Source organism: Protomyctophum parallelum (assembly GCF_964188405.1).
Source record: "Protomyctophum parallelum genome assembly, chromosome: 15".
In the NCBI taxonomy this organism is placed as follows: domain Eukaryota; kingdom Metazoa; phylum Chordata; class Actinopteri; order Myctophiformes; family Myctophidae; genus Protomyctophum; species Protomyctophum parallelum.
Genome location: NC_139710.1, coordinates 30,230,206 through 30,257,639, shown reverse-complemented (window position 1 = coordinate 30,257,639; position 27,434 = coordinate 30,230,206). Strand labels below are relative to the sequence as shown.

Below are 27,434 nucleotides of genomic sequence, written 5' to 3'. Positions count from 1 at the left end.
GTCACAAGAAACCCCTATAAACAATTGCCCAATACTAACAGCCGGTCAGCAAGTAGACCATGAATGTATGTATATACTATATAGACAATATTTTAGGCCAATAAAAAAAGACTATATACCAAATTTCCCACCCGTCCACCTCGGCTGCCGGACTAGTAGAAAAATTGACAATACACGATTAACTACTTATTCTTCTTAAGGCTAGTAAATATTACAGTTCATGTAACATTCTGATGAAGACCGTGATGACAAGATAAGAGTCATGAATAAGACCAAGGCAGCACATTATCTATACAGTGGAAAAACATCTTTATAAAACAGAGACCGAAACACAATCATCTTTTTTTCAAGTGTCTTTCATTTTATAAAACCTTTATAAAGGTTTATTTCATAAACCTTGCCATTATTAGAATAGCAATCAATCACATGTTGCCACCCGTAAAGAACTTTTGGTTTAACATCTTTAAAAAGGTCAGTATGTGGAAACTTCCTGTAATAAAAACTAATTCAGAGTAAAGGTCTCCACACACCGGGCGCGATTTCGGATTTTTCAGGTTTCGCCTTAATGGCCTTTGAAGCACTGTGGGGGGGGGGGTCCTTGAGGGGGCTCCCACGGGTAGCCTGGAAAGTGGAAACCAGACTAATCTGACATTGGGAAAAAGAAACAAATAAATAATCCACCTCCTGGAAATGGTGGTTCCACACAGAGATTCCAGACTAATATCTCTATGCAGTGATATCAGTCTGGTCATGCCATCCCCCCCCCCCCCCCCCCCCCCGCAAGTAAAATATGTTAATGCAGCATCTAAATCACTTTAACCACTTTAACCCTACTTACATTAGCCATTTGAAAATAGCTGATCTACAAGGAAAACACTGTGACAAACGACACAAATCTTGTATGGGCTGCAGCCAGAACGGGGTCCGTGCCCAAATACAGATGAATTTGGAGGCACAGGAAATGTCTGGGAAACACCGATTTAAAAAGGGACCAAGTTATATTTTCGATTTCCAACACCGTTTGTGAAGATCACTGAAAACTTCTGTGGTATGAAAATCTACTTGAAGATAAATTAACTTGACTTTCAATGTACAGTAGAGGCACAGCATGATGGGAGTTTGTTTCGAGAAATAATTCCGCCATCTTCTTAATCCGATTCAGAGGGTATAACCTGTTTCATTGTGCCGTTGTGTTTTTGTCAAAGTTGCATTTTTTGCAGTTAAGTTAAGTGATTTGAAATCTAGCAGTAAACAACCCATAAAAGAATAGATTGACAAACTTCCAAAGTCCATGACTTACTAACTGCACAAGCCTCATTCAGTATTAAGTGACTCAAATGTTCAGTTACTGCAACATAAAAAAATAAATTAAAATTAAGCAGGTGAAAAACAAATGCCAAACATATTTCACGTCAAACTGTGGACTTGTGGATGCCGGTCAAATAAGTATATAGGGTTTAAATGGTTAAACACTATTTAAAATACTAAAAGGTACGGTAAAATACAAATTGAGGAAATAATGCACCTTAAAACACCAATCCCATGTTGGTTACTGAGGGAAGAGAGACAGACATGGTCACAATGTCTTAATAAATAATCATGAATATAATAATAATAATAATAATACAAACAATGCACCTTTGCTGTCTGGTGATGACGACACATTCTGCCTCACATCACACGATGTCCATCCTGGGATTAATCTTCTTGTTTTCTTATGGATTATCCATTTATGACAATATAAAACCAAAACATGCAATCACGCACACAAAGCATCACAGATCAAGAGGGCGGTATGAAGGGGGTATTACTGCATTTTCATTGTACAATGACGTCATCACAGGATGTCATAAACTCAACCGCGTAAACCTAGTAGTTGAAGCAGGATTCTACTGATGTGATATATGGGTCTAAAAGAATTACCGTAGTTTGTCACAGAGTACCAAAGATCCTCCTGACGTCACTCCCGGGTCACGGAATATATATGTTTTTTGATTAAAAATCCCGTCAATTGATTATTCATATCCATATGAGTAAAATTGCAGGGCTGATTTGTTTATATTTGAAACACAGTTCTTATAAATATGACGCAAGACGAACCTATGGAATTTTCGAATGGAAAAATAAATAACGCTGTGGCCTAGGGGGATAGCGCCCTCTAGTGGCAGTGATGTCAGACCTCGGGTTCTCTATTGTTCAGAGTAGACCAGGTATATTTATCCCATTTTTTCTACAAGCTTATAGCGCGCCACCGAGTGGTGCGCTACGAGCTTGTAGGTCTGCTATTTTTGAAAAATCAAAGAACGACTGACATAGAAACATAGCTTTTTCAGAAATCTGTCAGGATGTCGAAGACATTTTTAGAATCTGATCTCAGGTCAGAACGGATTAATATCCATAAACCAGCAACTCTTATCCGTCTCACGTCCTTCTTGATGAAGACCACTCCACTTTGTTTAAAAGGTTTGGACCCTTACGGAGGGGCCATTTCAGGTTACATTTGTACACTCTCAAAGAGCTACGAAGCAGACGTTGAAAACCAGCGGTATTAGCCCAGGTGTTGTAATAGTCCAGGTGATTTAATAGTCCAGGTGCAATCAGTCCTGGTCTGCAGGGATCTTGACGAAGGCGATAGCAGCCAGTTCCTTACAGAACTCCTCCAGTACAATCACTCCCTTCAGCAGGGTGTCAAACTCCTCCCTACAAAACAACACACTGTTAACCGTTTCAGTTCATACGACGCCTGAGGCCGTCATAAGGATCACGAAATATTAGTGCCTACGACGTCTGTGGACGTCCTAGCGACGTCCCAGCGACGCGGGGCGAGATAAGAATATTCAGATTTTTTTTCTTTTTTTTTCTTTTTTGGCATTTCGCTTTTCGCTTTCTGTATGCTAACGCTCAGTGCAATTATTAGCTTGTCATTGACTCCCATGTTAGCGCGGCGGAAAGAATGTCTCGTATCTCCTAATCCAAGGCGCTCTCCGTGGTGATGAATGGATCGATATGCTGGCGCTTCATTTCTGCTCCTCATCCGTCTCTCCCGCAAAATATGAACGTTTTTTGGAGCGTAATTTTTTTTATTAAGATGATCGGGGATGTGAGGTCTCTTTGTAAAGTCAACTTTTTTAGGAAAGTGTTTCCGGTTCATGGCTTTCAGAGTAAAAGCGATCAGACAACTCTGGCACCCCGGAGCTTCTATATTGATGCACTTCCGGCACTGATTGTGTTTTAACACTCATCTTAGGATGTAATCATTCATAATTGTTTTCACACGCCACAATACGCCACTGTCGCAAAAAAAAAAGAAGACAATGTCGGGTCCCTGCTCTATACTGTATGTACAAGATGCTCTTGTCCCGTGCGAGTTTCAATAAGCACGGTAGACTAATTAATCAAATGCAGCGAAAACACCGTCGTAAGTATAGTGCTCAGTAAACTAGGACCACAGGTAAACCACAAACCTATACTAGCACGTCAGTCTAAACAATATAGCGAAAATATCTGTAGCCTACATTGAAACTATTCGGACCACCAGGTAAACAATGAACCTAGCGTTGGTCTAATGATAATTAGTATGCTATCTAATTCTAAGTCACGTTTTAACATTGTTGGTCAAGAGAAAACAAGCGTAAGTGACAAAAACATGAGAGCAAACGACCACGGTACGTCTGCATGGTCATCGTATCCATCTACAGTATGTAAGTGTGTCTTCTTGAGACAACCTGTGGTGTGATCGGTCGGTATAAGAACAGTGCAGTGAACTGGTCTCTTACCCAGTGTGGTTGCTCTCCAGACCCATCAGCTGTTTCCTGACGTTAGCCAGTCTGTCTGTCAGATTAGACACGCGCTGCACCCTGTCCATCAACTCCCCTATCACCTGACACGTGCACACACACACACGCACACACACACACACACACACACACACAGTTAAAGACCCGCTCCGCCTCCACCAGATGATTTCACTTAAATCAAATATCACTTATTTTTTCGTTTTGTTGTGATAATCCTCCCTACTATAGAGTGTGATGACCATATAAGGAGTTCCTCCCTGTTCCCAGTTAACCCCCAGGGATAAAAAAAAACCCTGTAGGTTTCGCTTTAGGCTAGGTGGCCCAGCCTTCATCCAATCAGGATAGAGAGGGGGCCTTCTGCCAATCATGATAGAGCGGGGGCGGGCCTTGTGTGTGTGTGCGTGTGTGCGTGTGTGCTGTTGGCCTGCCACATGCACGCACTGTAGTGCGTGCATGTGCACATCTTGTTAGCGGGGCGGACCGGGGGGGTTTTCCAAATCACCCGAATCACTGAATGCTCCTTTAAAACAATAAATACATTTAGAGGTAGATTGACGATCAGGAAAAGAAGATTCAAGATTCAATTTGTCCAAAATCAACAAGATCGTGCACTTGGTGACACGTTTTTGATGTTAGGTATGGTTATAAGGTTTTCAAAAACCATCGCAAACGAGTTGGGCTCGCCCCCTAGTGGTCTGTTTGCAATGAAAGTATAATTATGGTTAAAAACCAAAATAATTGATAAAAAAATAGATTTTCCAAAGGATTCTATTAGTATTGGGTATGCTAAATAACATACTAACAAAATGGGGGAAAACAACTTCTGGAAAGGATTAGAGAGGATAGGTTTAGGGATTAGAGTTAGAAGAATTTGTCTGATTGTACTTATTTGTAATGCACCGAAAAATAGCTGATGGCTTTAGCTTGAAATGGCACAAAAGCGCAAAACTAAAATCGCCTTCCAAAAATGTTGATGTGTGTGTGTGTGTCTGTGTTACCCTGATAAGGACAGAGAACAGGGTCCTGGCCCCAGGCGTCAGGGTGATGTACGGGTCCAACAGATACTCATGGAGGACAGGATGGTTGAACGATGCCAGTCTGGACAACAATGAGGTCAACTGGAGATTCAACTCATATGGCTGAGAGAGGAGAGGAGAGGGTTTATTTGCCAATCACTCATATGGATACAAGCAAATGTTTGTGAAAAGGGTAGCTCTCCACCAAACAGACTCCAACAGATTACTACAGACTTGGCACTTGGCAGTCGGGAGAACAGTCGGCTGGAAGGTGTGGACAAAAACTTTGGCTGACAGTGACAGACGGCTACTATTGTGCTGAAAATAGCCTATGTGTTTAAAAAAAAACAAGCCCGCTGCTATCCGACAGCATAGACGACCGAGCTTGGCCTTTGGCGCTTCACCGCAACGTCCGACCCGACGCGACGCGACCGTGTACCCACTGCCCATCAACGGAACAAGAGCCGACACCGGTGCGGTGGAAACTCGAGCTACCTCAACCCATTTTGACCCGAGATCAGATTAAAAAAATGTCTTCTATACATCCTGACAGTTTTCTGAAAAAGCTATATGTTTCCGTGTCAGTCGTTCTTCGATTTTTCAAAAACAGCAGACCTACAAGCTCGTAGCACGCCACTCGGTGGCGCGCTACGAGCTTGTAGATCTGCTATTTTTCAATAGCTAAAGCATGACACAACGCTAACACCAAAAGGGGTTCCCGCCCCAAAATGGGTTAACCCATTTAGACCCGACACCAGATTCTACAATCTCTGAAAGAATATATATATATTCAAAGATTTGAGCAACATTTTCACAATTTTTCAAAAATAGCAGGCCTACAAGCTCGTATAGCGCGGCACTCTGTGGCCGCGCTACAAGCTTGTAGATCTGCTCAATGGAGATAGACAAAAGATCAAGCTAGCAATAATTACAAGGTAGAAACTGCTTCAGCAGATTGAAACGGAAATAAAGGGGGGGGCGTTTGCACGAAGAAAGCAGCACAGACAGACGAGGCGTCCCATACCTGCTGGAGGAGGCGTGCCAGACGGTCTAGCAGCACCTTGAGGAAGTGTCCTTCATAGAAGGACGTGTCCTCGCCTGAGGAAGAGGAGGAGGACGAGGAGGAGAGAGGTAGGCTCTTCTGCCACGCCCACGACTCTGACACGGTCGAACATTCCTGGAACTGATGGCAGGAGGATGACATTTAACCACCGGTTTCTGTTTCGTTGATGAATATATCCGTGTGTCAGAGAACGGCACCGTCTCGTCTAAAAAAACACCAGAGAGTCTCCCACTGGAAAACCGGATCTAGATCGCAAAAAATCCCATGCCGATCAGTTTTCCCATCTATTTATTTTCCCGACGTTAACTCCAGAACGATATCCCCAAATGGATTTTTTAACGATCGACCAGGGGAGCAATTAAAAAACAAACGACTGTCTTGAAAAGGTAAGATATGACGAACAAGCCTGGCAAGGGAAGAACATGGCGAAATAAATCTGGCAGTCAATGAGTTTTAAGTACAGTACTTACAGTAGAGTAAATGTAGACAGACAGACAGACAGTTACCATTCTATGTGCGTCATGTATGTATGTGTCATAAGCTGCTCCCTGAACCAAACACGCCGACTTCACCTCCACAGGAACCAGACAGAGGAAGCTGTGCACACACACACACACACACACACACACACACACACACACACACACACACACACACACACACACACACACACACACACACACACACACACACACACACACACACACACACACACAATTAGGTTAAAGATTGAGCTCTGATTGTCACTTAGTTAGAAGTAAGAGTAATTAACCCACTTATTGCTAGATTTAATAACATCTTTTTGTGCATTGGGCCAGATCTGGCAACTTTTTGAATGACAATAGAATAATGTGCGATATGACCACAATGTCACGAAATATCTCATTTTAAAGCTGCACGTCTCTAGTTTACACCGAAAAAATAATAATGTTCCTAGCATGTTCCATCGTTTACTTATAAGCATTTTAGTACACCTTGGTTTGACTTATCACTGAAACCAAGGTCTACTAAAAAGCTTATAAGTAAACGATGGAACAAGCTATAATCATAATTATTTTTTCATTGTAAAGTAGTGACTTGGAGCTATAAAATGAGACATTTCGTGACATTGTGGTCATATCTCACATTTTTCGATTGCCATTCAAAAAGTCGCCAAATCTGGCCAATGCCCCATTTCTTAATTCGTCATTTTAATGCAATAAGAGGGATCAGCGATCTAAATAAAATACATGACGTTTTACTTTCAATTTCAAATTAATACCCAGAAGTGCCACCAGATGGCGGGAACGTTCCATTATTCTGATTTTGGCAAAAGTGTTAAATCTGGCTAAATCACTTCCTGTCAAACGAGGTAAACAAAGGAGGCTAATTTGACCCCTAGCACATAGCTTGGCTGTCCGGATTGCTAAGCTAACATTAGCTTTTTCATAACTTAGTCAAATTAAGCTTAAAAACGGCCAGGAACATCCCAAAATATCACATTTTTTGCCGCGGATCACATAGAGACGGCGCGGGTTTCGGACGGTTTTTGGTAGATTACATAAAAAAAAAAAAAAAAAAAATCCATTATTAGACGTACTGACAGGGCAGTACGTCTACTACGCAGATAACGTCATTGGCCACGAGGGATTTGTTGATTTAACACGCAAATAACGTCAATGGCCACTAACTCCATACATGCTTATTGTAAGAGCCATATGATGTCTAGTAGTATTGTAGTGCTCATTTGATGATGTCACCACAGGGCGTGGGCTAGACCCAGGTTGCTTGGGTATTTAATGGGCCCCAATCAAGCAGCAGGTGTTGCTGATTGGCAGAGGCACAATGTTTTTCAACTGTGTTTCTTTGAGCTGTAGTCATGTATCCTGAACAGTTTATTTATGTAAGTATTTATTGTATGCTGAGGTGACAGATCAGCTAATAAATATCTTTGTTTGTGAACTCAATGGACAAGTTTGGACTTTCAGTTTATTTGAGCACACGTCTGAACATCCTCCTTGCCGTCAGCCAACCACAGTGTTCAAGCATAGGGCTTAGGAACATAGGAACATTTATAGCCAAGAATAGTTGATCTACAAGCTCACAACGTGTGACGTTACAATAGTTTTTTCTTTTCTTTTGTGTGTGTGTGTGTGTGTGTGTGTGGGGGGGGGGGGGTAGAGTAGACGTTTAAAAAATAAAAAGTGGTTGTACAGACGAGCCAGTTCAGGGGCCACGCACCTGTTGACGATGTCGGCGGCCTGGGTGTGACCTTCAGCCTGCTGGGTTTGACCTTCAGGAGGAGCAGGGAGGAAAGAGTCGTCCGAGAAGAATGGATCTTCATCTAGGAAACTAGAGAGCCTGAGAGAGAGAGAGAGAGAGAGAGAGAGAGAGAGAGAGAGAGAGAGAGAGAGAGAGAGGCGGGAAATACAGAAACATGAGGTTTTTCAGAAAATTGTCATGATGATTTAGAATAATCTTTTTTTTATTTCGACGTCAGGTCTAAATGGGTTAATGATCACTGAACATAGAATATACTACAAACAAACAACTGCACTACAATGTGTTCTCATAATGTAGGATTCGTTAGCATATACGGTAGGTTGTATTGTATGTTTTGGATCATTTGCAATTATTTGTGAAAGACAGAGTTGTATGTAGAGCTCGTCAGAACAGTAGGGGGCGCCATAACATAGACTAGCCAGAATGAACAGACACAATTATTGACAACCAAGCGTCTCTGGCGGTCAAGCATTTTGTTTTAAAATACAATATTAATATTGATCTTTTGTCATAGTTGGTATGGTTGACTTGGGGGGATTTAACATTTGAATGAACCTGCAAACTGCAACAGCTGACTAAAGATGCTTGATATTTGAGGGTCCTTCAACTCAAAAAATAAAAAATAAATCTACTCTAATTTTCTTTTTTAAAACAGAGTTAGAAAAGAAAAATCCAAAACTATTATAAGCCTGTGAGTCACCATCCCTGACTCGCAACGCCCGTGGTCCAATCATATATAAAGAAAAAATATATATAAGTGTTTTTAAAGGCATATTCAGTGATTTCACTCAAAAAACCTTAGGTTTCGTTTTTGGCTGTGGGACCCAGCCTTTCGTCCAATCAGGATAGAGAGTCAAAAACGAAACCTAAGGCTTTTTGACCCCCAGGGGTTAACTGGGGACAGGGAGGAACTCCTTATATGGTCAGCACACTCTATAGTAGGGAGGATTATCACAACAAAACAAAAAAATAAGTGATATTTGAATTAAGTGAAATCACTGAATATACCTTTAACCACTTTCAACCTGGCATTCTAACATCTGGCTAAATACGTCTTTATTTACATTTTTTTATAGCGATTTATTTTATTATTATTTACTATAGTCCTACTAGACCCCAAGAAATTATATTTGACAACAAAAGATCATTGGATCTACTGAATGTGTGAAACTGACATATTGAGCCCATGACACACAGTGTGGCTTCACCCCCAGTAGACTACCTTCACATTCAGTAGATCCTGTCATATTTTGTGGCCAGATCTAGTCTAGTAGGTCTAGTAGGACTATAGTAAATAGTGCCCCCGCCCCCCCTGTCAAAAACAGCTAAAATCCCTAAAAAAAAAGAAAGCAGCAAATGAAAAATATTTAACACTCATCTTTTACTTTCTCTAATAACAACATAAAACATGAACCTTGTTTGAAAAAAACTAAAGTTGTCCTTTAAACTCACTCATTGTCGTCGGCAGAGTGGCTCTCCTCGGCTGCAGCAGGGGGCGCTGTGATGTACCTGCGCTGCTCCAGGTTCCTCAGAAGCAGGTTCATCAGAATGTCCCTGTGAGGCTTCAGTAGCAGCTCCTCAAACACACCCAGAGTCACCATGCTGATCTACAGACAGACAGACAGGACACAGTCAGTAACAGATAGATGTGTTAAACACATATAACTCGAGGCAGTGTGTCCAGCAGGTGTCAGTGTAGGCTAGTATTTTTCAAATATTTAAACTTTTGTCGTTTTTTTGTGCAGTCTCACGGCAGCAAGCAGTAAAAAGCCACATCCAGCATATCCCACAATGCTAAATCTGTTTTAGCCTTAGCTGTCAAGATTCCTGGTGGACACAGCGACCCGCAATCATTCACATCATGTCGTGAAGAACATCAACGTAACTCTAATATGAACTCAAATACGATGTAACATTAACAGACAGACAGACAGACAGACAGACAGACAGAACAACGTCAACTTCTTGTTTCTTGTTCAAACCAAAACATGCAAATAAGGCAGAGCGCCTCATGTCTCTTGTGCAAGTGGGGCCGTGCAGGTATAACAGATATTACTCAGTAGCAGATATGAGTGAATATAAATGTGCAGGAATGGAAGGAGTCATATATGATATTCGGTTATGCATAATGCGATAGTGCTAGTGTGACATGGCTCAAAGTTATTAATCACCGATTCTTGCCTTCTAAAATCAGCCGATTTTAGGAAGTGTGAGAACTGCTGCTTTAGAAGGCATCTTGTAGTAATACATTTTCGAACAAATGTTGACACCATCGAGACTGTTTAGGGTCGGCTTGACTGATGGTCCTGAATGCTGGAGGTGTCAGGATAGAGACGGTACACTTGTACACATGCTTTGGGGCTGTTCCAAAATTCAGGAATATTGGACCGCTATACATGAAAGACTGGAGAGAATAGCGGGCCTACACATTCCTTTTTCAGCCAGTCTGTTCATTCTGGGGGATCCTGCCACATTGAGGCACGTTGCTCCTCCTTTAGCTGAATGGATACAAACGGCCATCATGTCAGGTAGGAGGCTGGTGGTCAAGGACTGGAAGGCCCCATCTGCACCTGCATCTGTAGTATTGTATTGTTGTATTGTATTGTTTTGTGTATTTCTATGGTTGTCTCTTGTCAATGTTTTATACATATGGAAGAAAATAAATAAAGTACAAATCATAAAAAAAAAACAGCAGATGTTCAATTGCACATCTGCCATTTTTTAACCCATTCTGAACGGGAACCCGTTTTGGTGTTAGCATCATGTTATGCTTTAGCTATTGAAAAATAGCAGATCTACAAGCTCATAGCGCGCCACCGAGTGGCGCGCTACGAGCTTGTAGGTCTGCTATTTTTTGAAAAATCGAAGAACGACTGACATTTTTAGAATCTGATCTCAGGTCAGAATGGGTTAATCAGACCAGTGTGTGTCCAGTGGAAACCTCGTATGAATCTGATCTCAGGTCAGAATGGTTTAAATAGCCAAACAATCTATATTCTAAAGCGACGCAACGCTTCCCCGCGCTTTGAACGAGTCAATCGCCGCCATTGATCACGTTGCGCGCAAGCACGGACGTACCTCATCGGAGATGTGGTCACAGTTCTGTACGAGGTGGTATCGGAGGCAGTGTGTGTTGAGCACGTCGCCGCCGGCGGCTTCCTTTGGCTGCGCGGCGTGCGACGTTCCCCGGCGCAGGAGGAGGGCGTGCGCGTCGTGCGACGTGCCGGGCTCCTCCGGCTGCGCGCGCGGCGCTCCCAGCAGGAACAGGACCAGCTGGTCCAGTAAGACGGGGGACTGGACCTGGCGGAGGACGCAACGCAACAGCACGGTGCTGACCAGCACGCGCTGCTCACACCTGGAACCGCACGCGCACACACACACACCACACACCACACACACACACACACACACACACACACACACTTAGACCTGAGGCCGATTCTACAAAATGTCTTCTAAATCCTGATAGTTTTCTCAAAAACCCTGTCAGTGGTGCTCAACCTTTTTTAATGTCAAGGACCCCCAGAATGATCTGTATTTGGCCGCCAACCCCCATCTGAAAATATGTTGTTCCAGTGAACATTTCCTGTCAGCCTACTACTACATAAAAAAATATAAAACAAAGGGCGAAAGCCACAAACAAAAAAAGAAAGCCTCAGTGGGCCTGGGCCCCCCCCATTATGCATGAAATGATACAGTATGTGACCTGACACAGACATGGCTCGAGGTTATTCATCACCGCCTTCATTTCTTACATGTGAGTCAGATGAGACGCGAGGACACCTGCAAGCCAATACTGATGGATCGCCTCGGCTAGCTTCACCGCTAACACCTGCGCACACACACACACACACACACACACACACACACACACACACACACACACACGCACACACAGTCAGTGCTGGTGGTACAGTGTATAGAGCACCGAAGTATGACGTAATTTAGACATCCTACCTGGGTCACGTCCCCCCCCCCATTCTGACATTTTATATTTAATTGTGTCAAATAAGAACTGTGTTACAAACAAATGATCCCGGCGGTTTCACTTATATGGATATGAAGAAACAACTCACGTTGGAGGAAACGCTAATGTTACTGCTGCCAAATTAGTAAACCTTTCGCCAGAAACAGACTACCGGTAACTAAAGACTACTAAATACGAGTGACTGACTATCGTAAACGAGACGGTTTATGTTTGGACCACAATGCTTATATGAGACGTTTTAAACCATTCTGACCTGAGACCAGATTCTAAAAATGTCTTCTACACCCTGACAGTTTTCTGAAAAAGCCATGTTTCTATGTCAGTCGTTCGATTTAAAAAAAATAGCAGACCTACAAGCTCGTAGCGCGCCACTCGGTGGCGCGCTATGAGCTTGTAGATCTGCTATTTTCCAATAGCTAAAGCATAACATAATGGTAACACCAAAAGGGGTTCCCGCCCAGAATGGGTGAAGTTAGTCCCCATAGAGAAAAACGTCCGTGACCAAGGGGATAAACCAGGACTTTAGGTACTTCGGTAATACTGTAGTAACACTAGCATTGTTCATGTACCTGTGGAGCTTCCTTCATCAGATGATCCAGGAAGTCCAACCAGGAGAAGAAGCGGGTCATGTGATCACTACCAGGAAACACCAGACACTCTTCTGGACACGACTGGGAGAACTGGGAACTGAGAGACACCTCACCACTGTCAGAATTTCTTAGCTTACGCATGTTTTATGATAAATGCTTTTTTGTGATGTATTCCCATGCTTTTGTTCTTGCTTATTGTAAGTCGCTCTGGATTAAGAGCGTCTGCTAAATGCCTAAATTGTAAATTGTAGAATGTCACAGGTCTGAACAGAACTGAGAGACACCTCACCACTGTCAGAATGTCACAGGTCTGGACAGAACTGAGAGACACCTCACCACTGTCAGAATGTCACAGGTCTGAACAGAACTGAGAGACACCTCACCATTGTCAGAATGTCACAGGTCTGGACAGAACTGAGACACCTCACCACTGTCAGAATGTCACAGGTCTGAACAGAACTGAGAGACACCTCACCACTGTCAGAATGTCACAGGTCTGAACAGAACTGAGAGACACCTCACCACTGTCAGAATGTCACAGGTCTGAACAGAACTGAGAGACACCTCACCACTGTCAGAATGTCACAGGTCTGGACAGAACTGAGAGACACCTCACCACTGTCAGAATGTCACAGGTCCGCCGGAACGGAAGAATACTACGTGTGACTGTGTGTGTGTGTGTGTGTGTGTGTAGCAGAGGTGGGACAAAGTTGCTGTTTTGCAACAACATTCTCAAGTTTCTCGAGTCCCAAGTCAAGTCCCAGGTTTGTGGGAAGTACAAAGTAAGGTCCAAGTTATAAACTTTTTGTTCGAGTGAGTCCCAAACACAGTCCTAGGTTTGTTGGAAGGTATCAAGTGACTCGAAAAGACTCAAAATCAAGAGAGAGAGGGCTCAAGTCGAGTCACGACGACTCAGTCATCGGTGTCGAGTGTTGTGTGTGTGCGTGCACTGTGCATGTTACCTCCAGTGTGCGTGAGGCCAGTTGTGCAGGTTGAGGACATCCAGGGTGTCCAGCGGCAGCAGGGAGTAGAGCCGACAGAGTCTCCCAGCCAGGAGAGCCGTCAGCTGGGTGCGATGAGCCAGCGTCTCCCCTGAGCCCTCTGCCTGGAGGCTGGCCAGCAGCAACAGGCTCTCATAGGCTTTCAGACACACGCGACCATTCTGACACAACGGAACACAGCGCGGGAATAATCACAACATGACATACTGTATCATCATGACATATGCTCGCTTTGCCTAAAGAAATGGCAACTAAAAAATACGGGGAAGCAGCTTTTTGCTTCTACGGGCCCACGGCATGGAAAAAACTCCCACTGTACCTTCGACAGGCAGCCTCTGTAGACAATTTTTAAAGCACAGCTCAAGACCCACTTCTACACCCTTGCTTTTAATTGATCTTTTATTTTTTTGTTATTCATCTCCTCACTGTATTGCATTACTGCTCTTGTTTTTTAATGTTTATGCCTTGCTTTTATTTTCTTTATTTTCTCCATTGCTCTGTAAAGCACTTTGAGCTGTATTTCATGTCATGAAAGGTGCTATACAAATAAAGTTTTATTATTATTATTATTAACATTACATAAACCTGCCATATCATGACATGATAAACTCCTCACAAAAAGTTCAGAAACTTTGGTCCATTATTTCTCCCCTTCAATAATAGCAATTGGCATGAATTTGACCACATGTTTAGCATCGATTACTAAACGTGTAGGTAGCGCTACCCAAATATCTGCCCCCAATACAGTATGCTTCTGGTTGGTAATCGCTCTAGTTCTGAACTGCATGCATGACATCAGGGGTCATCGATTGTTGGTGAGTTTAACATTGTTAAATACAATCAGTTAGGAGTACTTTGTAGTCTAGTCACCTGGCTTCCAGTGAGTTGGACCAAGGCTTGGAGGAGACCGGAGCAGCCTGGGGGCGGGGCACAGCTGGAGGAGACGCAGCAATCTGATTGGGCAGGACTGGACGGGGGGGAGACAGGGTTTTCCGATTGGCTGGAGGCTTCCGTGCCGCCGTGTGATTGGTCTGCCGGCATCGACCTATCTAGAATCTGAGAAAGAAATGCCGTACAAGAGGCGGGTGAAAATGTTTACCACTGAGCTAATAGAGCCTTCCCGCTTGCTCTGGGGATATTTTTTTATTTGTGTCAAAACCAGAGACAGGGTTGGCAAAGGTCGTGTCCAGTGTTCATTTTGTTGACCAAAAGACCAAAAGACTAAGACAAAGACTAGATTAAGACAATGTCAGAGGACTAAAACAAAATGGTGCGTTTCTGTCAAATTAACACAAACCACACCGAAGGGTCGGGTCGGGACTAAATGTTTCTTAACCCTCTAATGGCCAAGTTGCCAACCTTAATAACATCTTATTGTGCCTTAGGCCAGCTTTGGCTGACTTTTTGAATGACAATAGAATAATGTGCGATATGACCACAATGTCACGAAATATCTCATTTTAAAGCTGCACATCTCTAGTTTACAGCGAAAAAAAAAAAAATGTTCCTAGCATGTTCCTTCGTTTACTTATAAGCACTTTAGTACACCTTGGTTTGACTTATCACTGAAACCAAGGTCTACTAAAAAGCTTATAAGTAAACGATGGAACAAGCTATAATCATAATTATTTTTTCATTGTAAAGTAGTGACTTGGAGCTATAAAATGAGACATTTCGTGACATTGTGGTCATATCTCACATTTTTCGATTGCCATTCAAAAAGTTGCCAAATCTGGCCAATGCTGGCCAATGCCCCATTTCTTAATTCGTCATTTTAATGCAATAAGAGGGCTCAGCGATCTAAATACAATACATCAAGTTTTACTTTCGATTTCAAAGTAATACCCAGAAGTTCCACCTGATGGCAGGAACGTTCCATTATTCTGATTTTGACAAAAGTGTTAAATCTGGCTAAATCACTTCCTGTCAAACGAGGTAAACAAAGGAAGCTAATTTGACCCCTAGCTTATAGCTTGGCCGTCCGGATTGCTAAACTAACATTAGCTTTGTCATAACTTAGTCAGATTAAGCTTAAAAACGGCCAGGAACATCCCAAAATATCACATTTTTTGCCGCGGATCACATAGAGACCACACCAATGCAACTCATTGAGTTGCATTGGTGTGGTCTACCTTAAAAAAAATAAGTTTTGTCCCGACACGACCATTTGGTGTGGTTTGGGCTTAAGACTAATAGACCTGAATGGATTAACACTGGTCGTGTCCAACCTAGACACAGGATGTAAATGTCTAGATAAGAACAAGGGGACCAAATTGTATCGTTTGTATAAGTAACATTGTATCAACATAGTACTCTACCATACAGATTGAATAAGTTATATTGTATTAACACACTCTACCATACAGATTGAATAAGTTATATTGTATTAACACACTCTACCATACAGATTGAATAAGTTATATTGTATTAACACACTCTACCATACAGATTGGACAACATTTTTTATTTAATTGCGACCGAAGGTCACAGTTAACTATGGAATTGTGCAGGTTTTTTTTGTCCGTCAGTCACTCAAAAACCCCATACACGGGGAAAGCCTCCATATATTGTGCCCGGATCTCGTGACATCACTATGACATCATCAGGGACGATAGTAAATCATAGTAAATGCGACGTGCTGTCGCAATTAAGCCCATATACTATGTAGATCCCTGATCAATATTAGTATATGGATATATGTCAGAACCTGTTCTGAAATTCCCCATCCATCCATCCTTCCTCTTCGATGTCTCCCTTTTGACCGATACCTGTCCATTTAATTTTCCCACCACTGCCGTTACCTTTAGGATGTATTTGAGGACGTAAGGGTCTTGTTTGACCCGGGAGCAGACCACCAATAGGAACTGAGCTTCCTCCTTCTCATGCTTGGAGGCAGGTAGCCCACACAGGCCAATCAGCTTCTACAAATACAACCACAATGTGGTTGGTCAGGAAGACCCACCACTGTGTCTGTGTGTGCGTGTGCGTGTGCGTGTGCATGTGTGTGTGTGTGTGTGTGTGTGTGTGTGTGTGTGTGTGTGTGTGTGTAGGGTTGTCACAATTATTACATAATCGTCTAATTGCAATTATTTTGTCATCATTGTAATCACAATCACAAAATGGCCACGAGTGGTCTCAGGTTACCGGGTATTTTACAATGGCTGGGAGGCGTAGCCATTGTAAAATACCCGGTAAATACCTGGTTTCTAAAAACGGTTACAAACATATAGCAATATTAACCTAATAAAACTATTAAATTCACAAAAGTAGCTACGCTTTGCGCCACCAGAGCGAGCCACATCACTTCGTTGTTTTGCTCCCGTCACGGCAAGTTGTGACGGGAGAATAGCGCTTGATGTCTTTACGGGCCGCCTGGAGCCACACATTCACAGTCATATGAGCCGGGCGGTGCTTACAGAAGCCCGCACGGCATGGGTTTGTAAAAGCAATCAAGCGCTCCCCTTCCCCAGTACATCTACAGAGCTGCGGAATCAGCTGTGAAAGTGATTGAAGGTGTGGTGTTATCGGTGAAATTTACAACGGTCACGTGACGGTAACCAGCCAATCAGAATCAAGTATTGGGACTAAGCGTTTTAGAAGCATTTATATACACACACAGGTAACACTTTTCTCCAAAGCACTTTAACCCATTCTGAACGGGAACCCATTTTGGTGTTAGCATCATGTTATGCTTTAGCTATTGAAAAATAGCAGATCTACAAGCTTACGAGCTTGTAGGTCTGCTATTTTTGAAAAAATCGAAGAACGACTGACATTTTTAGAATCTGATCTCAGGTCAGAATGGGTTAATCAGACCAGTGTGTGTCCAGTGGAAACCTCGTATGAATCTGATCTCAGGTCAGAATTGGTTAAAATGTATTTCACATTCACACACCGATGGCGGAGGAAACAATGCTAGGCACCAACCTGCTCATGAGGAGCATTTCTTTGGTTCAGTGTCTTGCTCAAGGACACTTCGATGGCACGTGCAGTATAGCCAGGAGGAGCCAGGGATCGAACCCGAAACCTTCGGATTCCAAGACAGGCCGCTCTAGCTTCTCAGTCACAGACCTTAGTTATGCTCACTCGTGCGCGGGTGTTGCACACCAAAAACATCTGATCTACACTTGAGTGACAAGCTCACATCGCGTCACACTTTTGGCTTTAGGTTTAGGATAAACTAAATGAAAAGTAACATGGTATTCATAAAATCGCCAGTCTAAAATGCTAGCAAGTGCATGCGTGCGTATGTGTGCATGACGTGTGTGTGTGTGTGTGTGTGTGTGTGTGCGTGTGTGCGTGTGTGTACCTGGACAGGTCTATGTATGTTAATGAGGTGAAGCAGAGGTTTCTGGATCTGAGCCAACAGCCTGGAGAAGAACAGGAGAACCTGCTGATTCATACCTGGAGGATACTGGAGAGGAGAGGAGAGGAGAGGAGAGGAGAGGAGAGGAGAGGAGAGGAGAGGACAAAATCAGTACAGTCATATATACAGTATGACATAATATGGTTAGACATTGTGCAAGCTGGGCATGACCTACAAGCGGAAGCATACCGGGATTTTGGCGGATGTACCACACTTTACAAATCGGTTTACATTCTCCGTGAATGAGTGTTGCGATTGGTCGAAAAAGATCGTATCCATTTGGAAATACATCCGACGGATGTTCCGTCAGATCGGACTTTTAACGCCAAGGTTTTAGCTCGCTGTGTGTCAAAGGTTCTGTGAGAAGATCTAGCGGCGATAAAAGTGCTCACCGATGCCTTCTCGAGGGTTTCTGAATATCTAGCAGATTTTATATTTTACTCTCTCGCCGACTGGACATCATATACAGTATGAACGGGATTGTATGTAGGACGTGTGACACACACGCGCGCACACACACACACACACACACACACACACACACAGAGAGAGACTCAGAGAGACAGAGAATGATTTAACCCATTTTGAGAGGGAACCCCTTTTGGCAGTTACATACATTATGTTATAATTTAGCTATTGAAAAATAGCAGATCTACAAGCTCATAGCGCGTCACCGAGTGGCGCGCTATGAACTTGTAGGTCTGCTACTTTTGAAAAATCGTTAAAATGTGCCTCAAATCTTTCAGAAAATTGCCATGATTTAGATTTTTTTTTTTTTTACTTTGACGTCAGGCCTGAAAATCTTGATTTTCATTAAATGATTTGCCCTGTGTAATCTGTGTGCGTGCGCAGAGAGAAGAGAGAGAGAGAGAGAGAGAGAGAGAGAGAGAGAGAGAGAGAGAGAGAGAGAGAGAGAGAGAGAGAGAGAGAGAGAGAGAGAGAGAGAAAGAGCGAGAGGGAGAGGGAGAGGGAGAGGGAGAGGGAGAGGGAGAGGGAGAGGGAGAGGGAGAGGGAGAGGGAGAGGGAGAGGGAGAGAGAGAGAGGGAGAGAGGGAGAGAGGGAGAGAGGGAGAGAGGGAGAGAGGGAGGAGCATCCTGTGTCGGGGGATCCTGCCAAAATTTATTTAAATAAAAAACAAACGTAGCCTATGTATGTACTGTATAGGCCCGGGTCTGGATCACATCTTGGTTAACCCATTTTGACCTGAGATCAGATTCTAAAAATGTCTTCTACATCCTGACAGTTTTCTGAAAAAGCTATGCTTCTATGTCAGTCGTTCTTCGATAAATAAATAAAATAGCAGACCACTCGGTGGCGCGCTACGCTACACCAAAAGGGGTTCCCACCCAAAATGGGTTAACTCTTAACTCACACGCAGTGTGTGATCCCTAGTCGGCGATCAATCGTTTACTGTGAAAGCCACAAAGATAGAATGATAAATAAATAAAAAATACTCCTGTAGGTCAAGGCATTTTATGTTTGTTTGCGCCCGGGTGTTGCACTCTGAAATAAAGATCTACAAGTTCCACTGACACACACCAGATTGTTAGGAGGAAGGGTTTTGTCGCTGTGTCAGGTGTATAAAACTCTGTTTTTCCAGGATAAAAGATAAATAGCCTGTGTTCATTGGATCCAATGCAGTCACAAGCTCTTCTTTAAATGTAGGCCTGACGTCGAAATAAAAAAACATTGCCTTTTAATTTTTTTCAGTGGTTCTCAATATTTCATGTCAAGGACCCCAAAAATTATATGTAATATAGCGCGGCACTCGGTGCCGCGCTATGAGCTTGTAGATCTGCTATTTTTCATAATACATAATCCTTTAAAACACCAAAATGGGTTAATACTTTACAACCCACAGACAGACAGAGTTGAAATATGGAGATACGGTTAAGGTTTCTGCCTGACAACCAGTTGAAAATTGTGGGAGCAACACATCCGTCTTGAGAGCGTAGACATGACCTAACATGTGTGTGTGTGTGTGTGTGTGTGTGTTACCTGAGCCTTCCCCAGTGTGCACAGGGTCTCCAGCAGTTTGTGTTGTACCAGATATTCCATACAGACACCGGTCTCCTCCACTGCCTCCTGTACAGCAATCAAAATATATATAGATTATAGTATATAGATTGTGCATGGCCGTCTATACGGAACGGTATGAAGCGAAAAGGAAGGTTCGGTCAATAAACCCCATTTGCTGCTATGGGGTGATCATGAACTGAAAGAGCAAATGGAAATGGAATCGCGCACAAATAACTTCTTTGACTATACAATTATATAAACACAATGAATGGACACAAGGAAGTGGCAGGAACTCGACTTCTGCCGATTATAGGAAAATGACAAAGAGATATGAGGATAAGGAGAGATGAGGCAGCCTACTCTGTGCCTGCAGACATCGCCGCTCTACCGAACTAATTTGGCACGGCTTACGGGTGCTTTTAAACTCCACTATCGACTTCCCAAATGTATGTGACCAAAATAGCAATTTAGGGGAAAGCGTGCCAACACGCCCATGACCACACCTCTAGGCGCAAATACCGCTGTCTGCAAAAATGATAGCGGGTGACGTGGGACGAAAATACCATTTAGGGACAGAGAAAGCTCCTATATTGGTACTTTTCGGGCAGTGGCTGAATTGCGGGCCGCGCTGCAGGTAAAGTCTGAGACAAAAATGGAGCCCTTCATTATAGGGGATGAGACGTCAAATGTTTTATGTATTGGATTAACTGAAGATGTCAGTGAGGTATCATATTAAGGGAGTTAAAAAAATAAATGTGTGTCATTGGCAAATTCGCCAACTAACTATATTATGAGGATAAATATATATCTTAATGTTTAATGTTTTTTTTCTTCTGGTAAATTTCCTTCATTTCTCACCAATATGAATTCCTCCCTCGGGCCCACACACAAGGTTTCTGTAGGTTGTGTGTACCCAAGGGGCCAGCTAAGCACTCCAATGTTGAAGCGCTGGGCCCTAGTGGTAAGAGGAAGGACTGCAGGCGGACCCGTGGATTCATGACGAGGAAACCCCGTGCAGCTGGGCTTTAACATTGAGCGCTCGGTTGCACTTCCGCATTTGACCTCCAAATTTTGGAGGTCAAATGCGGAAGTGCGCCCAAAAAGGCGGAAATAGATGGTCCCTCCGGCGGCTTCAAAACGCCACTGAGCAACTTCCACTGACATGAATAGCGGAGGGGCGGAGCTTCGCGCCAGTTCAGTCTCTATCCTTTTAATACTCTATGGCAGGGGTGCCCATTACGTCGATCGCGGTCGACCAGTCGATCGCAAGCACTGCGCAGGTAGACCGCTTGGCCCTGCCATGAAAAAGAAACAAAACAATCCTCGCCTCGGGCAGGCGGCGGCTTTAAAACCCCCCACAATGCAGTGCCTTGTTTTCAAGTGTGGGGAACGTCGGGTCTGTTCTGTTGTTAAACAAACTAATTAAAAGGATATCTATCCATCATTGTTCATATAGCAAGATGCGCGCGGCAAAGAAGCCTAAAACATATCACTTCCATGTAGAGTGGGAAGAAGATTATTTTTTCACGATGTCACATTCCAAGCCCAACTGCGTTTGCCTTACTCGAGCCCATCGCTACATTCATGTGCTTCCCATTCAGAAGCTGATGTTGATTCCATTGCCTCAAAATAGCAACACTTTTTAACATGAACTCTTCTGCGTTGGCGAATGAGATCATGGCACTGCAGGCTGACATACAGTTAAAGTTGCGTGCCCGCGATGGAGAGTTTTGGAACTTACTCGTGGAGGAAAGGTATCCAAACATCAGGACTTGTGCAGCCTCGATTAACAGCGTTATTTGGCTCCACATATTTATGTGAATCAGCGTTTTCCCACATGAAGAATTAAGTCCAAATATCGTTCCACGTTGAGGGACGATCATTTGGAGGCCTGTTTAAGACTAGCTGTCAGCAATGACTGTCCGGATTACGCAGCGCTGACGGACTCCATTCAGTGCAAGGCTGCAAGCAGTCATCTGATTAAAGGGATAGTTCAGATTTTTTTAATTTAAGCTGTATGAAATACTTGCCATTAATATAGTGGTTGCAACTGTATTAATTGATTGCCAGAGTCCTGTGGTGGGAGTTCTGCTCTGGTTGAGTTGAGTGGTGCATTATTCCTTCATGTGATTGTGTATGCTTTTTATGTGTGATACTTTTAATATTTGTAACATTTTATCAGCAATATGTTATTACAAAGAGTAACTTTAACAAAAAATCTCTTCTTTGCAATGTGGGGTAACTGAAAAGGTAAATAAATAGAATTGATTTCGAAACAGTCCTAATGCCTTAATGTTATTTATTTTTAGTATTTTAAGCAATGGGATAATATTTTTTTGGTTGGTAGATCACCTTGAGCTGGCAATTTTAAAAGTAGACTTCAAGTCAAAAAAGTGTGGGCACCCCTGCTCTATGGTGTGTACCAATATTGGCTCACCTGCCAGTGACGAGCCCCCACAGGGCGTTCGTCACCACTCCTCCCAATCAACACTCGCACCCTGATGACAGGTACCGCCCGTTAGCCCGTTAGCAGGAGGTGCAGGGACAAAATGTCACCCTTTCTCCCCGGAACACGAGCCAATTGTGTTGGTCTGTAGACTCCGTGTGGTGGGCAGGCACTTCACCACTGCATGTTAAAAGGATCATTCTGGACTAGGCTTTTTCTTACGTTAACATCTTAATTGCCCGGGGTTATTTAATCCATTACATTATAGCGCCCGAGTCGATTTATAAACACGGACCACTTTTTACAGACGGACTGGATGTTGTTTGAGCAGTTAACAATAGCCACTCCACTTTAAAGTCGATTGACAACAACGGGAGGTAAGAATAAATCTATGGCGACTGGATAGCGGAGGGCCGTCTAACACAGGGTGTTTTCTGTCTCCGTTTTTATTGCCACTCGCACAATTTCCCCATGCCGCTTAAATGTGTGTGTTTGTGTGCATGCACGTGTAGTTGTATCACTAAACTTGTGAGGACCAATTTGGCCTCACAAGTATAGTAGAATTTGAGGACTAGACATTGTGAGAACCACTTTCCTGGTCCTCACAAGACAAATGGTTGGTTTAATCATGGGTTTATGGTTACAAAACATATATTTGGGGAGTCAGGCTTACAATTATAGGGAAGGATTCAGGTTGGGGTTAGGAGGATTAGACATTTACAGCTTAGGTTTAGGGTCAAGGTTGGAGTTATACCTGATTTATACTTAGCTGCGTGCCAGTGTGAGCTTGTAGATCGGCTATATTCAGCTTTAGAGTTAGGGTTACAAATGGCAATAAAAAATATATGAATAGCATTCAAAGAAAGTACAGTAATACAGTGTAATAAAAATAGAAATACAGTGTGTGTGTGTGTGTGTGTGTGTGTGTGTGTACCTGTTGTTTCTCCTCATACACAAGTATGTCCAACATCTGTCTGAGACGCCATGGAATGTCTGTCTGTTTGGCTGGCTGAGAGTCATCTACAGTACACGCGCACGCACACACACACACACACACACACACACACACACACACACACACACACACACACACACACACACACACACACACACACACACACACACACACACATTGGCAACTTAAACCCTGTATTATACTTTGTTGTGCAAATTTGGACAGAGACTGACGAACACAGACAGACAGACATACAGACAATTTACAATGTAGTTTAAGTTTGTTTTGTATTCATTCGATCGTCGTTTGCGAACGCCGTCATTCACATTGTAGGCTCTACAGCGCCCAACCGACTTTTATTCAGCTCTAAAATAGGAGTATGAATCGGCCCTAAGGCTGCACTCACACTGTCACAACAGAATGTTGTATAGCTGACGCATGAGACTTGTTGACTGTTGCAAGCTCGCAATTCATTTCCAATGGGAGTCACATGGTTTGAAGAGAAAGAAACGTGTTCTATGAGGGGGAGGGGGGGGCAGTCGAAACGTGCACAGCCGAAAGCCGTACAACAACAGCATCAAACAAAAATGGTGTGTCAAACCATGTGACTTCCATTGGAAATGCATTGGGGCGGCCATGACACACACAACTTGTTTACATCAATCTGTTGTGACCGTGTGAGTCGCCCCTAAGCAAGGTAAACACAATACACACTTTACACAGTACATAGAATGCAGAGCGGCAGTGCGCCTCAGGAAACTATAGGGTCACAGGTAAACCAAGAAACCATTGCATCACTTTATAACACCAATGCAAAAGAATAACTGTACATTGGGGATCTATAAAAAAAACTATTGGATACCAGTAGCTCTGGTCCATAACCTTCCACATGCTTCGATTCTGCCCTGCAGTATAAGGCTAAATCTCAAATCGAAATCAGACCAGCCTCTCCTCTTTAGCGTAAATTAAAATAAAGTTTTTGCTACTCACCAAAACAAAGGCGGGTTGTGTCATTAGAAAGCCTACTTTCCTTAGTGGACGCACTCTGAGCCCCCCACCACACGTATAAACGGTACATTTTGGCCAAAAATATCCTCTATGAGGCAGTTCTCTGGGCAATATCGGTAGAGGGCGCATTGGAGTAACTAAAAGTATTTTTTCCCCGGTGGAAACAAAATCCCCTTTTGCCCAAAAAGTACCGTTTATACGTGTGGTGGGGGGCTCAGAGTGCGTCCACTAAGGAAAGTAGGCTTTCTAATGACACAACCCGCCTTTGTTTTGGTGAGTAGCAAAAACGTTCCATAGCCTTATACTGCAGGGCAGAATCGAAGCAGGAGAAGGTTATGGACCAGAGCTAGGATACCAGATAGATAAATGAACCTGGCATAAGTGGCATCTGTCTAAATAACATGCTATCAAAATTACATTTAATCCTTTAACCCATTTTGGGGCGGGAACCCCTTTTGGTGTTAGCATTATGTTATGCTTTAGCTATTGAAAAATAGCAGATCTAAAAGCTTGTAGGTCTGCTATTTTTTGAAAAATCGAAGAACCACTGACATAGAAACATAGCCGCAATTTGCAACTCTAGATTTTTTTACAATCTGTTGAATCTAGAGTTGCAATACCCTCCATCCACTTCCTATTCATGATTTTCGGTTTCTGATCTGCTGGTCTTAAATGACGTTAAACTCACCAACATTGCAGCTGTAGTCCAAGCTTGAATTATCCTCTTTCAATCTGCCGAGCTTGTTTTTCATAAAAATCCACCGTAGACATGTTATGAGTTACTTTCTGTCCAAAATATTCCAAGAGTGACATTTCCGAGCCGCCATTTGTATTTTTGCAACGTGCCGTAAAACAAGATGTGAGGGGGAGCGCTTGTTTAATAGAAGGCTGTGTGTGATGGGGCGTCGCACTGTGTCTGCCTCTTCTTTGGGTGTCTTACCTGCGCAGGTAAGATTCTATTAAACAAGCGCTCCCCCTCACATCTTGTTTTACGGCACGTTGCAAAAATACAAATGGCGGCTCGGAAATGTCACTCTTGGAATATTTTGGACAGAAAGTAACTCATAACATGTCTACGGTGGATTTTTATGAAAAACAAGCTCGGCAGATTGAAAGAGGATAATTCAAGCTTGGACTACAGCTGCAATGTTGGTGAGTTTAACGTCATTTAAGACCAGCAGATCAGAAACCGAAAATCATGAATAGGAAGTGGATGGAGGGTATTGCAACTCTAGATTCAACAGATTGTAAAAAAATCTAGAGTTGCAAATTGCGGCTAATAGAAACATAGCTTTTTCAGAAAACTGTCAGGATGTAGAAGACATTTTAGATCTGATCTCAGGTCAAAATGGGTTAAAGTAAGACTGCATGGTTGGTGGCTAGATCAAGTGCTACAGTGGAGTCTGAAGAGGTAAGTCTTCAGACAGACAGACGTCTCACCATTATTCTGAAGGTAGTAGCTGGTGATTCCTTTCCAGTGTTCAACAAATGATTGCAGCAAGTCGACTGAGGGCTCCCTCTGAACACACACACACACACACACACACACACACACACACACACACACACACACACACACACACACACACACACACACACACACACACACACACACACACACACACACTTCATTTTGCTGCAGTATGTATTTTTACATTCAACATTCCATTCAATTGACAACTTAACATCCTATAATGCCAGCAGCAAGGATGGGTGGTATAGAGAGAGAGAGAGAGAGAGAGAGAGAGAGAGAGAGAGAGAGAGAGAGAGAGAGAATGTGCAAACACAGCAGCAAGATGTGTGAGCCATTGTGACAACAGGAGAAGGATATCCAATGGAATATACAACCTTAATATAATCAGATGTGTATGCCTGCACTGTCTACTCTGCACTAAGTGATCTAATTCTTACAGCAAAAGCACCAATCCTGTGGTTTTGTAAGATAGTTTGTCAAAGTTGCAATGTCACACTGCTCTGTTTTACACATTCCTTTATTCCATTGTGATTGTACATAGATTACTTTTGTTTTGACTGTTGTTCCAGTTTGGGCTCCAGGCAACGTAAAAGCATATTTAATCATGGCAAAAAAGCCCCCAATTTAAATTGAATTGAATTGGAGAGAGAGAGAGAGAGAGAGAGAGAGAGAGAGAGAGAGAGAGAGAGAGAGAGATGGGGCTGGGGGGGTCTAGGAATGCAGTGATAAATGCCTCGGGGTTTCCACGTGAACTGAATAAGTCGACTGTAACTAAACTATATCTCCTATCTTAACTGTAGTTATCTGATCTCATTCTCAACACCACAGTAAGCATAAGTTATCCATAACCAACCATACATTGTATTGTCGACCTTTACTCAAGTCTACTCTAACTAAACACTTTATCTCCAGTTGTCGTTTGTGTGGAATTCCCTTCCGTGATGATCATATCTATAGTCCCCATATTGTGTAACCTTGCATGTATATTGTACAGTTGTACAAGTTAACTAACCTTACAGTTTGATGATTATGTATTACTCGCTACTGTGTCTTTGTAAATGTATGCAGACATGTTAACAGTGAAATGGGATTATTTACATTGTTTATACTAGGTCGGTGTGTCGCTTGATTGCCGACTCAAAGAGCGACACATTATTAGCAACGCAAAGCAACAACTCAACCCGTCTAGTTGACTCCTTTTACAACTCTTCAACACAACAAACAAGAACAGAACAGAACAGAACAGAACAAAAACATGTCGACGTGTCACTCACCGTCTCTAACGCCTGCTGGAACAATGTGCTCAGTTTGTTGAGCATGTCCATGTCCAGTACACTTCAAAACAACAGCAACTATGTGGTTATTAAATCATGATCATTATTATCATAACAATCTGCCTCACGCAACTCCGACATGTTTGTTTACACCACAGAAACTGGCACACGGAAC

The 27,434-nt window shown here is 43.0% G+C and overlaps 1 protein-coding gene across 2 annotated transcripts; it reads right to left on the bottom strand.

Moving 5' to 3' along the window:
- Window positions 1-259: 259 nt before the first annotated feature.
- On the bottom strand, window positions 260-27,434 carry fhip2b (FHF complex subunit HOOK interacting protein 2B). Of its 2 annotated transcripts, XM_083784360.1 has the most exons (19): window positions 27,260-27,434; window positions 25,952-26,030; window positions 23,483-23,568; window positions 23,303-23,356; window positions 20,082-20,168; window positions 18,027-18,131; window positions 16,519-16,638; window positions 14,588-14,773; window positions 13,679-13,878; window positions 12,696-12,813; window positions 11,894-11,970; window positions 11,217-11,493; window positions 9,591-9,745; window positions 8,097-8,216; window positions 6,383-6,473; window positions 5,838-5,996; window positions 4,796-4,936; window positions 3,777-3,880; window positions 260-2,700 (listed from the first exon to the last, which is right to left on the bottom strand). In XM_083784360.1, exons 1-19 carry the CDS (start codon window positions 27,308-27,310, stop codon window positions 2,598-2,600), a joined length of 2,313 nt encoding a protein of 770 aa, XP_083640486.1. In that variant the 5' UTR covers window positions 27,311-27,434; the 3' UTR covers window positions 260-2,597. The 2 variants fall into 2 exon arrangements, with proteins under 2 accessions (XP_083640486.1, XP_083640487.1); XM_083784361.1 differs by lacking the exon at window positions 23,303-23,356.